Raw genomic sequence first — 14,501 nt, forward strand, 5'->3', positions numbered from 1 at the left:
AAGAGGGTTGTGTACTAGGAAGGGAGAAACGTGCAACAATGAATAAATGGAAATCCAAAGTCTCTGTAAATTAAAAAAAAAAGGACAATTAAAATAAAAAAATTTATTTAAAAAAAAAACCAAAAACAAAACAAGCATTCCCAGTTTCATCTCTCTTTACCCTTAAGTACCATCTGAACATACCCTGTTCATATGCCTGTAGCCTGGGGTTCCTCCTGTTCATCTTGAGCCCAAAGTAGCTTCTTGGCTTTTCTTTTGTTCCTTGTAGCAGCAGAAGTAATATTTTAGCTGACCTTCCAAAGCCCCTAACTTCTTATTTTTTTTTTTAACAAAGATCCCATACTTCATGAGTCTGGAGCAGTTACAATGAATCTCACTTAAGACACCATGTGTAACAAGAGCAAGCCATGGAGAGGCTGAGTCTGACCACTTCTAATACCACAAAGGGGAACTGCCCCCATCAACAGCATCCACCACACAAAACCAATTCCCGTGAGGTTAGATATGACCCCCCTCGCTCTCGCATCTACTTCTACTAATTCTACTACTCTTCTACAATTCTTTTACCAATCCTATTGTTCCCCTGGGTCTGAAACCTCTTGAAATAGCTACACAGACCTTTCAGGATTATACTCACTATTATGGTGTTTACTAAGGATATTAACAGATTGCAAATCAGGGTGGCAACAGGACAGCTTCTGAAGTTCACTCACAGGCCTTTCAGCCTTTAGCCTGTGGCTTTAGGACAGTGTTCCAAAGCTTTCTTAGTCCTACCAACTAGGGCATCTTTCCTCAGTTCTCCAGCAAAGTTAGACAAAGGCTCCCTGGCTCTGGCTCGGTGGGGGTAGCAGTCCTGGGTCAGCTCTGCCTTATTTGGGGTCTCTGGCTCTCTGCTGTGGCTACTGCTGCTCTCCTCTAGGTCCCTGTAGGATGCAAGCTGCATTCTTTGCTGATTCTTTTCTTAGTGAGATTTCATGGTGAGATTTCTAGAAATCTGCTGCTGACTCTGTTCAGTTTGAACTTGGTGGAATGGCAAAACTAGCCAATCCCCTGCTGGAGAGACTAACACATTCTGTTTGCATGTTTCCACCCAGCCAGGTGGCAAAACCAAGGGTGATGGCCCAGGAAAGCCATTTCAAGCATCGAACCAGTACACCGCATTGCCCCGTAAAATGGCTTGGTGACACAGTCCATGAGGATTTCCTCTGCTAACCAAAGGCAGTGCCTCTGGTGGTATGAATGCACCAGCAGCTCTGAGAAAGAAATATGAGTAATCTATTCCTGTGTAATTTACCATCTTGGAAACCCAACAGAAGGTTGGGTTTGAGTTGATTCCAACTTGACAGCAATGAGCTTGAGTTTTTTATTCTCATATTAAAAATGCTGTTGTTGCTGTACTGTTAAGTCAAAACAGACCCATAGCTGACCTTCTGGCAGGTTTTCAGAGGCAGTTGAGGAGAGTGCCCATCCTTCTGCAGAGCAGCTAGTGGATTCGAACTCTGTGCCTTTGGGATTGCAGCACACTTTCTTGCCACTAGGCCACCAGAGTTCCCTTAAATATGATGATGCACTTTAATTATTAAAAGTAGTTAAAAGTGGAAATAGAGGAGGTGATATCAATGTAAGAAGTCTAGCTCCAGATCCTGAGACCCTGACTAATGTCAGAACATACCTCACTGCAGGCATTCAAATACAGAGCACTAAGATTGGTTTTTACATTTTCAAAGACTATATTTAAAAATTGCAAAACAAAACCACTGCCCCTGAGTTGATTCCAGTTTACAGCTGCCCTACCCAATATACAGAGTTTGGGAGATGAAGCAGACATCTTCCTCCTTCGGAGCAGCTGATGGACTCACACAGGCAATGTTTCCTTCAGGAGCCACGTACTAAGCCACTGCGCCAGCAGGGCTCCTACCCCTTCCGTGTCCCTGAAACCAAACCCACTGAATGTGAGTCATAGTGAACCTCCCCTGGATTTTCAAGGCTGTAAATCTTTAAGGGAGGAGACCGATTCCAGGCAAAGGCTTTACAGTTAGCCGTCTGATAGGTTGTGTACTATAGCACCTAGTGTCTACCCCTGCCCTAGAGAGAATAAGGGCCTTACCCCAGGCTTACCTTGATTCAGGCTTACCGTGGTGGGTGTGGCAGGTGGAACAGACTCCAAAGGTGAAACCAGCTAGCAGTCCTCAAAAGACTTCAGTTTTTCTGGGCACAGAGAGCTGAGCCTTCTTTGTTCTTTTTCCTTCACCAGGCCGAAGACATGAGCATCAAGGGGGAGGGGGAGCCATCAGTGCGGAAGCCAAAGCAGCGGCCCAGACCTGAGCCCCTGATCATCCCCACCAAGGCGGGCACCTTCATCGCCCCACCTGTCTACTCCAACATCACCCCGTACCAGAGCCACCTGCGCTCTCCTGTCCGCCTAGCCGACCACCCCTCTGAGCGGAGCTTCGAGCTACCCCCTTACACACCACCCCCCATCCTCAGCCCCGTGCGGGAAGGCTCAGGCCTCTACTTCAATGCCATCATATCAGCCAGCAGCATCCCAGCCCCTCCTCCCATCACGCCAAAGAGTGCTCATCGCACGCTGCTCCGATCTAGTAAGTGACACCCCTTGGTGGCTCTAAGGGTTGGGGATGTGGGAAAGGAGGAGTGTGGGCAGTGAGGGGACAGTTGATAGGCTGTGGTGCTGTGTTTTGGAGCACAGATTCTGCTTGAAGGGAGAAGGGAGGTGTTCTGGTTCAAGATTATAAGATGAGTCAGCCCAGCTACCTGGATTCAGATTCCAGTTCCACTACTTACTATTACATTTCTTGTACGAGTTATTCAAAACTTTGGGCATGTTGCCAAGATTCCTTGGAGAAGGACATCAAGGTTGGAGGAGTTGAGGATCAGCACAGGAGAGGGGGACCCTAGAAGAGATGGATTGACACACGGACTGTGGCAATGATGGTGAGGTTGGCTTAGGGTAGGGCAAGGATCAGAGCCATTGTTCATAGGATCGCTATGTGTCATAGTTGACTTGATGTCACATAACAACAACGCAGCATTATTGTTATGTGCTGAGTCATAACTGACCCATAGCTGATCCTCCAGTGAATTTTCAGAGGCAGTAAACTGCACAGGAAGAAAGTGTCTGTCTTTTTCCTGCTGAGCAGCTGGTGGATTTGAACCGCTTGCCTTTAGGTTGGCAGTGCAGCTCCTTACCACCAGGCCACCAGAGCTCCCTTGCCAAGATGGGAATATTAATATGATGGGAATATTAATATTTGGGTGAGCCATAGGAAATTACCAATATTCAACCATTTTTAACTTGCAAATACTTGGTGGTTCAACCTAATGCCTGCTTTATGGAGTTGTGGCAAAGGTCAACTGTATTAGTACACATAAAGTGCTTAGCATGATAAGCACATATCACCTGTGCTTTTTTTTTTTTTTTTAATTTTTGTATGTGTATTGTCAAATCGGATCTGACTGGTACAGGAGATTACCCCTCCTTCTCCAGCAAAGCATCTGGTGGATTTGAACCGTGCAGCTCTGGGATTGCAGTGCAGCTTCTTGCCATTAGGCCACCAGAGCTCCCTTCACCTGTGCTCTTAATATTAAGTGGCTGTTCTGGTTTTCTGGGTCTTTTGAACAGCCATGTTAGTCAGTTTTCGTTATTTTGGAAAGATTGGGCTGGCCATGGTGGTGTCACTCTTGATAAATACTGCATATTCCACAAAGAGATCCATGTCCTCTGAAAGATGGAATAATACTATCTCTTAGGGTGAATTGTTGTTGATGATTGCCTTCAACTTGAGCATGACTCATAGCGACCCTATGAGCAAAAGGCCTGAAGCCCCTCTACAACTATCGACATTTATCAAAGTTCATAGGGTTTCTGGAAGCCTGTTATTTAGGAAGTGGATGTCACTCCTGCTTAAAAAAAAGGGGGGGGGGAGCTCTGGTAGCCTAATGACAAGAGGCTGCACTGCAATGCTGAAGGTATGTGGTTCGAAACCACCAACTGCTCTGCTGGAGAAAGAGGGGCAATCTCCTCCTGTGCCAGTCGGATCCGATTCAACGGTACACACAAGAAAGAAAGAAAAACCTCCCTGTCGACGTCTGCACAGCACAGTTCTGTCCTTCCGGTGAGAGGGAGGATTAAATGCAGTGGTGAGGCAATTCCATCACCTGATTAGCCTATGACCCTGACCTCACCTACAACATAGCTCTCTGGTGCCCCCTGGTGTCCGTGGGTGAAAAATGCCTCTCCCTGTGCTCGCAGACCTTGTACCTCACAGGCTTTCCTATTTCTGCTAGAGGCTTCTCTTGCTGTCTGGGTTATGCAGGAAGAAGTCTTTGTTGTAGATCCCAAATAGGCAGCAAAGGAAAGGTCAGTCTGCCCTTGAGTGCTTGTATGTGAAGCTTTCAGCTAGACCCTGTGAAGACTCTGATAACGCATGAAACACCGTGGTCTGTCCCAAAGAGACTACAGGGTCTTTAGAAGTCAACTCGAAAACCAGGCAGACAGAAGACCAAAGGACCCTGACATTGTATAACTGGTAGCCAGTGAACAAGGCGGAGCCCCAGCGGAAGCCTGCAGAGGCCCATTGCCTGGAGTGCTGGGGAGGGGATTCCAGAGGAGGTGGGGCTAAACTGAGCTTGCATTCGGGAGGGTGGTCCTGGGAGAGCCCTCCAGGTAGAGGAAATGCGGAGCCTTGGAAGTGGGCTTGCAGGCCGAGTGAGGAGCTGCAAGGGTAAGCAGGATCCAGGGTCCAGGCAACAGATGGTGGAGGGTCCAGCTGGAAGAGGTCTGGAGTTGCAGGGTATTGGAGCCTTACAGGCTGTGCTGGATTTCGAACTTTTATCCCACGGTGCAGAGGGAAGTCAGCAAAGGCTGCTTTTCGTAAGCAAGGGTGTGTCTTGAACATGTGGTGCATTAAGTAGTTCTGGGGTAACTGTTTTAGTGTGCCTGCCGTTTAAGCCTCTCTTGGCCTTAATGGTGGTGGTGGTTAGGTGCCATCAAGTCCCCTGCGACTCATAGTGACCCTTTGTACAACAGCCCTAAACCCTGCTCTATCCTGTGCCAATTTCACTGTCTCTGACACCTACCCCCAATACCCTAGTCACTGACTCAATCCATGTCATCCAGGGTTTTCCTCTCCTGTGCTGTCCCTCCACCCTCCTCTCTCCAAGAGAGAGGTCCAAGGTCTCTTCCTGCAATATGTCCAAAGTATGTCAGAAGAAGCTTCAGAATCCTTGCTTCCAAGGAGCAACCTCTCCAGGACAAGCCTGTTATTCTCCTAACAGTCCATAGTATATTCTGTACTCTTTTCCAGCACCACCGCTCAAAGGCATCAATTCTCTATCGTCCCTAGTCATTGTCCACCTCTCTGATGCATAGCAAGTGATTGCAAAGACTATGGCATGTGTCAGGCACAATTTAGTCTCCAGACTGACATCATTGCCCTTCAGTACTTTGGAGAGGTCTCTGACAGCAGACTTTCCCAACATAGTATGTCTTAATTTCCTGGCTGCTGGTGCCAAGAATGTTGATTGTGGAGCCAAGCAAACTAAAGCTGTTTACCATCTCAATCTCTTTACCATCCATCATGATGCTGCCAGTCAGCTCAGTGGTGAGAATTTTTTTCTTGATATTGAGCTTCAATCCATATTGAAAGCTGCGGTTGTTGACCTTCTGTAGCAGTTTCAATAATACTGCTGTTGTGCAACCAGGGTACCCCTTAGCAGCAAGGATGGTGAGACTTCATCGTGCATGCTTTGGGCATGTTGTCAAAAGGGGCCAATCTCTGGAGAAAGACATCATACTTTAAAAAAATGGAAGGGTCAGGGAGGAGGGAAAGGCCGTCAGTGAGGCGAAATGGATCGGTACAGTGCCTACAACAATGGGCTTAAACACAGCCGACATTGTGAGGGTGATACAGGGTCAGGCAGGGTTTGTTCTGTTGTGCATCAGGTTGCCATGCGTCAGAGCTGACTTGATGACACCAACAACACTGTTACTAATACTACTAGTAACTCAGCTCCTCACTGCCATTGAGTCGGAATCAGCTGACTCTCCATTGGGTTTTCAGAAGCTGTAAATTGCATGGGAGAATATTGCCCATCTTTCTCTTTCAGGGCAGCTCGTGGATTCGAACCACCTGCCTTTTGGGTTGGCAGCATAACTCCTTACCCACTAGGCCACCAGAGCTTCCTGTTACTACTAATAGTCACTACAGACTCTATGCATTATTTCATGCAATCTTCACAACCCTGGGAGCTGGATATTAATGGTCCCTTTTTGCAGATGAGAAAACGGAGGCGCTCACAAACTGAGCACAAAAACTATCTGCATCACCACACTGGGCGGGCTGCAAAGCAGGACTTGGGAGTCCTTGGCTTCGAAGTGTGAACCTTTGTGAGTCACCCCTGTGACTTGTCCACATCCACATCAGCAGTTAAGGTCAGGGGTGCTTTGTCGAAGGAGGGAGGAGAGTGCCATTTACCAACTTGCTCTTTGTCCCACAGACAGTGCTGAGGTCACCCCACCCGTCCTGTCTGTGATGGGAGAGGCCACCCCAGTCAGCATCGAGCCGTAAGTGCAGCCTCCTGACCGTGGTGTGAGTGTGGCCATTGGGGCCCATAGGTGGCTAAGCTGGGCTGCTGTAGTCTGCCCTGGACTTTACTGTCCCTGTCCTGATTCTGTCTACACGTTGCCAGGAAAGGGCAGGACCAGCTTGGGGTGTCTGGAAAGAGTTGGAAAGTCCAAGAGTCTGTTCTGCAGCCTGTAACTCTGGTGCTATTTCTGTCCTTTCCAGCCCCTGTGGCTGTGTGGTCCCAGCGTACCCCTTACAGTCCCCCTGAAACCAGAGTCCCTGACTTCCTGTGCTCACTGCCTCTGTGAGCTCCCCGCCCCCTGCATCCTTGCCTTCCCTGGGCATAGAGTCGGGTTCCCTCTCTCCATGAAATGAAGCCTCACTCCCCTGTCCTTTGCACTCCTGCAGACGGATCAATGTGGGCTCCCGGTTCCAGGCGGAAATCCCCACGCTGAGGGACCGCTCCCTGGCAGCTGCGGACCCTCACAAGGCTGACTTGGTGTGGCAGCCGTGGGAGGAGTTGGAGAGCAACAGGCAGAAGCAGAGACAAGGTAAGGAGTGAGCTGGGGCACACCAACAAAGGCAGCCTAGGTGGTGGGTGATGGGATGGGCCCAGCCCTGTGCCAACCTAGTCCTCTCTCCTTGCTCCGGGGACTCCAGTGGAAGACCTGCTGACCGCTGCCTGCTCCAGCATTTTCCCAGGTGCTGGCACGAACCAGGAGCTGGCCCTGCACTGCCTGCACGAGTCCAGGGGAGACATCCTGGTGAGATGGCACCCCTGGTGGAGGGAGGGACCCTCAGGGAAGCTGGCGTGGATCCCCTGGCATACTAGCTTTAAGGGGAGGGTCTGGCCAAGAGGGAGAGGTGTAGGGACTCCACCTGAGGAAACCCATGTTCCAAACTCTAAATTCCTTCTTTCTATGCCCGTCTTCCCCTCCACAGTTCCACATCAGTAGCTCCCCATCCCTAGACAATAAAGCTAATCAAGACTGCCTGACTTGGGGGCCAGTTTTCCCCTCTTAAGCAGCCCTGAACCCTGTTCTGGAAGATCCTACCCGTTGTTACCTCCCCATCCTGTTAGGCCTCTTATCCCTGAGCCATTATGGGAGTCATGAGTAAGCCCCAGAGGCCCTCTGAATTGTGCCCTGAGCCTGGGTGCTCAGCCCACCACTGAGGCGCCCTGCCAGGGCCCTGACCTCCCCTTCATCTCTCCTTGCAGGAAACGCTCAATAAGCTGCTATTGAAGAAGCCCTTGCGACCCCGCAACCACCCACTGGCAACGTATCACTACACAGGTAGGCCTGGCTGCCAGCGGACCCCGTAGCAATGGGCCCCAGCTTCCATGGCCATGGATGGGGTGGGGAAACGGGACCAGATCAGGCAGCAATAGTGAGGTAGCTCTCGGGGGATGGGGTGGGGGTGGGGGTGTTTCTGTGCCCTGAAAGGAGACACAGAAGGAAGTGGGCACACGAGAGGCCCAAGAAAGCCAGGGAGTCCCATCCAAATTGACAATTCGAGTGCCTGGAACCAAGTCAGCTCCCGGAGCGCCGTGTTCTGGCACTATACTTTCTGAGGGACATTGACCAAGTTGTATAATCACAGCAGCCGCTCCCATTTGACGGGGACATTTCATCTGTGCCAGGCGAGGCTTCACATGAAGCATCTCGCATAGTCCTCACCACAGCTGGTGAGGTGGGTTCTATTATTAGTGCCATTTCACAAGTGAGGAGGCTAAGGGACGGGGCTAGTAATTGGCAGCCGTGGGACCCGGGGCCAGCTCTAGACGCCTGCAAAGGTGATGGATCACCTAGTAGATCTTACTGCTGGTTGACAGTGAGCCCCCGTAGAGTACTCACGGTAGTGTCCATCTCACACATGTGGGTCACTCTGTCCCTCAGGTTCTGACCAGTGGAAGATGGCAGAGAAGAAGCTGTTCAACAAGGGCATTTCTATCTACAAGAAGGATTTCTTCCTAGTGCAGAAGCTGGTGAGCTGGGACCCTGTTGCGGGGCCAAACAGAGACGTTGGGGCACTCGCTGCTCTTGAGGACCTTTCAGTCACTTGCTAAGCTTTCCTTTTGAAAAGCATGTTTTCCCTGCCTTAGTTCTAGGGGTTGGTGGCCCACCTTAGAGAAAGATAGCCTTTCTCTGTAGGCTCAGATCCAGAGTCGGCCTGAGTGGGCCTCAGATCCAGTGCCATAAACCTTAACAGAAACAGGGAAGACCAAGAGGGAAAGGTGATAAGGCCAAGGTGAGTCATTCCCTAAGGAACTGGAGCTCAGGCCACAGTTCATATCAGAGGTCGCCCTTGGGTGAGCAAAACTGAGAGCCAGCAAATGTCTGGTGTGTAGCCTACCTAAGGAACCTTAGTCCATTTCCTGTCAGAACCAAGACGTCCTTCCATGTCTTCATTGATTATGTGAAGGAGGCCCAAGCTTAGCATTCCTAAACTTCTTACCCTATACTCTTCAAGAGAGCAGCATGCTTTTCTAATTCAAGGGAATTTTATCTTTCTAGCCTTCTTCCTATTGTGGAGGAGTTGTCATGTGGACTGCTGGAGGGGAGAGGGTTGTAAAAATGGACTCTCTCCTAAAACAAAACAAAACACAACCCCACCCCCCCCATAGGCACTCCTATGTTTATCATGTCTTTGTTCACAATAGCAAAGAGCTGGAAACAACCCAAGGGCCCATCAACAAATGAATGGATAGAGAAACTCTGATATATGGAATACTATGCAGCATTGAAAAACAAGGAACTCATGAAATATTATGCAAAGTGGATGACCGTAGACATTATGCTGAGTGAAATAGCTCAGTCCCAAAAGGACAAATATTGCATAGGGGCACTGTTATAAAATGGGACTGACATTGGGGTTGAGGGAAGACAGAAAAGGAGGGGAGGAATGATGTATACTGCCTTGAAACAGAGGAGGGAGAGAACTGTTTAAAAGGGATATATGATTAGGTATTATTGTCATGAGAGGAGTCCAGAATGAAGGCTACACAGTGGAGTGGACTTGGGGGGAGGGATTGCATAACAATGAAAGAGTTTTTCTTTTACTTTTCAAGAAGAGTGAATAGGGGGAGGGGTAGACTGAGAGAAAAGTGCAACAATGAATGACTGGAAACCCTAAGTCTCTGTAAACTTTCATTAAAATTAATTTGTTAAAAATGACAAAAATTAATAGTACCAAAAAAAAAAAAAAACCACACCCCACACCAAAAAAAAAAACCCCAAACACCCCAAAATGGACTCTCTCCCCTGTTGTTGGCAATTGTGTCCGAGAGCTCCACAGGCACTGGGCAAATGACTATTGGGCTTCCGTGCCAGAGCCCTGCGATGAGCAGAGTCCTTGTGTTTTGGTGACACTCTGTTCCCTGATTGGGCAGTGTGCTCAGAAACATGCCTGTCAAGTTCACCGAGGCGCCCCTAATGGGTTAATGAAAAGTGCAGACCATTAGTCAGGCAAACAAGTGATCACAGAGGATTGATAGTAAAAGTGTAACCAAGATCTAATTAATGCATTTGTGGCCTGGCCATTCCTGAGAGATGAAACATGACTATTTTCTCTTCAGACCCAGACAGCCTTCACTCACCCTATGGGTTCTGGACAGGAACAAGGCCAGTCCAAGCAGTGTCTGGCCAGACTGGGCGCTTTGGTGGGAGGAAGGGTATTGGAGAACACAGCCTCTGTGTGGGGGACAGTGTTCCACAGTTAAGCCAGGGGCCTAATGGATTTATGAAATGGGAAGGATAGGATTTCAGAACTTGGGACGCCCTAGAGTTCATCTCGTGCCACGCCACTCACTAGTTGCATGTGGGGGAAACTGAGCTTACAAAGATGTGAGATTAGTCTAAGGTCACTCAGCCGCTTAGTGACAGAGTTAAGAGCAAGATTTGGGGCTCCTGCCACCCTCTTGGGCTTTCCAGGGAATTTTGCGAATTTCTATTCTTCACATACACAGAGGACAACTTAACATTTCTCTAGTCTCTCTTGTCAATCTCAGTTCTCTGGAAAGGAATGAGATGATTTATCTGGAGCGATGAAGGGAACTCTGTTTTAAATGAGACTTTTTCCCCTTAAACTTTTTTTTCATTTGGAAAAATTTCAAACTTAAGGAGAAAAATGGAATGAATTTACATGTGGAGAAACTGGACAAGTGTGAGCATTATTTGACTCTTACTCCGTTTTACCAAATGCTGACTTACCATAGTCCCTCATTTTCCTGGTCTCTGTTTCTCTCTATCAGTATGGGTGTCTCTGTCATTGCCAGTTAATCTTTAAAAGTAATTTACAAACATTATGACACTTGACCCTAAAGACTTTAGAATGAAGGCTGTTCTCCTACAAAGCCACGGTAACATTCTCACATCCAAAAGAGTTTAAACTGATGATAATGTCGTCTAATGACACATACATAATCCACATTCAGGCTTCTCCAATGGTTCCAGTGGAGTGTTGTGGAAGCATTGGTAATGGAGTGAATGGCTTGTTGGAGAGTAGAAATTGGCAAATATTTGTCTTTCCTGAAACCCGGGGGTTTACCTTTTGGCCTGAGGTTAAAGGTGAATGTGCAAAACTGATGTATCCAGAGGCAGGAGAGCTGAGCCAGAGGGGTTCTGACCACAGTTTCTGCTTCTCACTAGATCCAGACCAAGACTGTGGGCCAGTGTGTCGAGTTCTACTACACCTACAAGAAGCAAGTGAAAATCGGCCGCAATGGGACTCTGATCTTCGGGGATGTGGATACAAGCGACGAGAAGTCAGCCCAGGAAGATGTGGAAGTGGATGTTAAGGTGATTCCCTTTGTAGTCTCAGCTGCCTGGTGCCTGGGCTGCATCTGGGGCTAAGGCTGAGCCAGGACCCTAGTGTGGAGGGCAGAAGGGCAGCGGTGTCACTGACAGCCAGCTGGAGGTGATGTCTCTGACACTGACCTGGACCTTTGGGTTCAATGCAGAGCATTGGGGAATTTCTCCAGTGTTTTATCAGTTTTGTTACCTTGCATGTTTGTAAATTTCTTTGAAAATCAACTCATGGTTTGGTTTGGTTTTTTAATTTGAACAAAAGGAAAGCTTTATTTCACACTTGTAGCTAGAAAACATAGTGTTGCTTACCGTGACTAGAAGATCCTGCTAAAAATAAATCCATATGGAAACCAGCCAGTGTCGCTAAGTTCCAGCTGGATGCTATTACCTGCCAAGGCTCCGAGGCAGAGGCCTGGCTTCTCTTTGTAAAAGAGAAAGATGAGCAAACCTCGGGAAATGTAAAGGACTTAAGACCGACTGGAGACCCTCTCCTTGGCATAATCAGGAGGACTGAAAGAGAACAGAAAAGAGAATGTTATTTAACCCACCACCACCGTCTCAGGGTGACATGTCCACAGTTGGTGTGACATGCTGCTTGAAGACAAGGAGGAGTTTAGGCTCCACTTTGTGGATAAGAAGTAGACAAAGATGCAGAAAGAATTATTACAGAAATAGCTAAGACTGGAGCTGATAGTTCCCCAGTGGATTCACCAGACCTGTCTGTTCAATGGCATGTCACCTGAGTGCCCAGGAGGAGATGGCCTGTTTGTGACAGACTAGCATGCTCCCTCTCTGCCCCTGGCTCCATCTCACGTGCTCGGTCTCCTCCAGAGGGCTCCCAGGCCTCTGTCTTCTGTCCCAGAAAGATTGGCTTCAGACAGCTTGGGCCTGCAGTGTGCACCAGGCTGCGGTGGGGCAGGCCAAGTGAGCCCCTGGATAATTCTGAACTGCTGCAGTACAGCCATGTGTCTGAGCTGCAGACTCACTGCTCTGGTTCCTGTCTCCCCCGATCCTCTGTAGACATCCCAGAAGTTCCCAAGGGTGCCTCCTGCCAGAAGAGAGTCCCCAGGTGAAGAGAGACTGGAGCCCAAGAGAGAAGTGAAGGAGACCAGGAAAGAGGGGGAGGAGGAGGTGCCAGAGACCCAAGAGAAAGGGGAGCAGGAAGAAGGGCGAGATCGGAGCCGGCGGGCAGCAGCCGTCAAAGCCACACAGACACTACAGGCCAATGAGTCGGTAAGTGTGACTCCACTCAGGAAGCCAGGCTGGGGAGACAGCTGGAGATGGCCCTCTGGGGGTATGAGAGGAAGAGCAGGGGTAATCAAAATGACCATCATCGTCCTCATCATGGCCGCAGGTGCGTGGAGTTCACTTACTAACTCATTTCATCTTCATAACAACCCTATGTGATAGGCACCGTTATTATTCCCATTTAACAGATTAGAAAATTGAGGCTGAAGATAATAGAGCTGACATAAAACTAGCTGATAGGCAGCCTGACTCCGGCATCCACTTATTTTCACATTACATCTGTTTTGTATCTGAGGTTCGGAGGAAAGAGGCTCCGTGAAAACCCAGAAGATGTGTAGGAAAATTGGGGAAGCATTAATGGGCTGTAACTCACGGAGAGGGCACCCCAAAGATAACTTCATCTTTGAAGAGAATGTCAGAGACAGAACTGAAGCAATGGGAGTAAAAATAAGGCACCTCACTATGTACCCTAGTTACATGGCCTTTATCTCTTTAGGTCCTCACAGCAACTATAAGCGTTAATTCCCGTTTTTCAGGTGGAAGAAATTGGGATTCAGAGACACTAGGTGACTTGCCTGAGATCACATGGGTCTCTAGTGCCGTGTGCTGTCCACCACATCACAGGCCAGGAAGCAGGACCTGCCTGTCAGGGCTGCTCCTCATCTCAGTGTTCTCCCACCCAGGGGGGGAGGTTAGAAGAGGTCTGTCGAAGACCATCCATCTACTTGGTTTTGTTTTTTAACAATTTTGTTGTATACAGAAAGCCATGCAAATATCTATAGACAGCTTGGCTGGGTTCTGGTACTAAGAGCTTTGCTCTGTGGCATAGTGCATGAACTTCCACTTCAGATGGCCATCTGGGGTGTCCCAACCCCGAGGTCCATGGTCGGTATAACATGAATACTTAGCATCTGGCACATCACACAGACCTGAGTCTTACTAGTGAAGTAGAAGCATGAATGGACGAAATGACTGAAAACATAAATATGACTCATTAATTGAGACACCAGTGTCCCCCGTCATTTAAGAGACCTCATAACATCTAGAGCCAACTCACTAGTGAATTGCTATCCCAAAGACTTTCTAAGTGACAGTGCTGGCCAAGGACAGAATGGGCTGTTAGGAAGGCAGTGAATGCCTTGTCACTGAAGCATTGATGCAGGCAGATGCTGGGACCATTTAGGAGGAATGCGTGACTTTTCAAGGCTCTCTGTCCCTTGAGATTCTAGAAATCTAGATCTTCTCTTTCCCTAATCACTTAACTGTCTTTGTTTGATTTTCTTCAGGCCAATGATATCCTCATCCTACGAAGCCACGAGTCCAATGCCCCTGGGCCTGCTGGTGGCCAGGCCTCGGAGAAGCTGAGGGAGGGGCCAGGGAAGTCACGGAGGGCACTACCATTTTCAGAGAAGAAGAAAAAACCAGAGACCTTTAATAAGACTCAGAATCAAGAGAACACTTTCCCCTGTAAAAAGTGTGGCAGGTAAGATGGGCAGACCTTGTGTCCACCCTGGGTACCTGGCAGGGAAATACAGGGCTGGAGTCTGGTTTGTGAGAAGTCAGGGTTTGCATCTGGTTTTCTGATTGGCTTTGTGGGTTTCTAGGGGGATGACATCATGTGGTAGCTCAAAGGGAGGGCAGCTGGCACTGAATCAGGAACCCATCTGCTAGACAGTGCCTGGTGAGCTGGGTTCTTGGCAGTGGAGCAAGTTGGGAAGGTCTGTCGGAAGCCCCCATTTCTCTCTCTTTCTCTCTCTCTCTCTCTCTCTCTCTCTCTCACACACACACACACACCCCGAATTCCAGGGGTCCATGGGGAGCAGGAGGTGCTGTGGGAGGTCTTACTTGAGCTCCCTCCTGC

The 14,501-nt window shown here is 48.7% G+C and overlaps 1 protein-coding gene across 1 annotated transcript in view; it reads left to right on the forward strand.

The window, feature by feature from the left end:
* The window catches only part of ELMSAN1 (ELM2 and Myb/SANT-like domain containing 1), a 25,248-nt gene extending 11,121 nt beyond the window's left edge, over nt 1–14,127 (forward strand). Inside the window, exons 3-11 of the mRNA XM_006884693.1 lie at nt 2,255–2,600; nt 6,517–6,583; nt 6,993–7,135; nt 7,245–7,348; nt 7,804–7,879; nt 8,483–8,571; nt 11,234–11,383; nt 12,413–12,625; nt 13,927–14,127. Coding sequence (XP_006884755.1) covers nt 2,255–2,600; nt 6,517–6,583; nt 6,993–7,135; nt 7,245–7,348; nt 7,804–7,879; nt 8,483–8,571; nt 11,234–11,383; nt 12,413–12,625; nt 13,927–14,127 — 1,389 coding nt within the window. The remainder of the gene's footprint in view (nt 1–2,254; nt 2,601–6,516; nt 6,584–6,992; nt 7,136–7,244; nt 7,349–7,803; nt 7,880–8,482; nt 8,572–11,233; nt 11,384–12,412; nt 12,626–13,926) is intronic.
* Nucleotides 14,128–14,501: the final 374 nt, after the last annotated feature.

This window comes from Elephantulus edwardii, unplaced genomic scaffold, assembly GCF_000299155.1.
Source record: "Elephantulus edwardii isolate Elephantulus edwardi_28Jun2011 unplaced genomic scaffold, EleEdw1.0 scaffold00037, whole genome shotgun sequence".
NCBI lineage: Eukaryota > Metazoa > Chordata > Mammalia > Macroscelidea > Macroscelididae > Elephantulus > Elephantulus edwardii.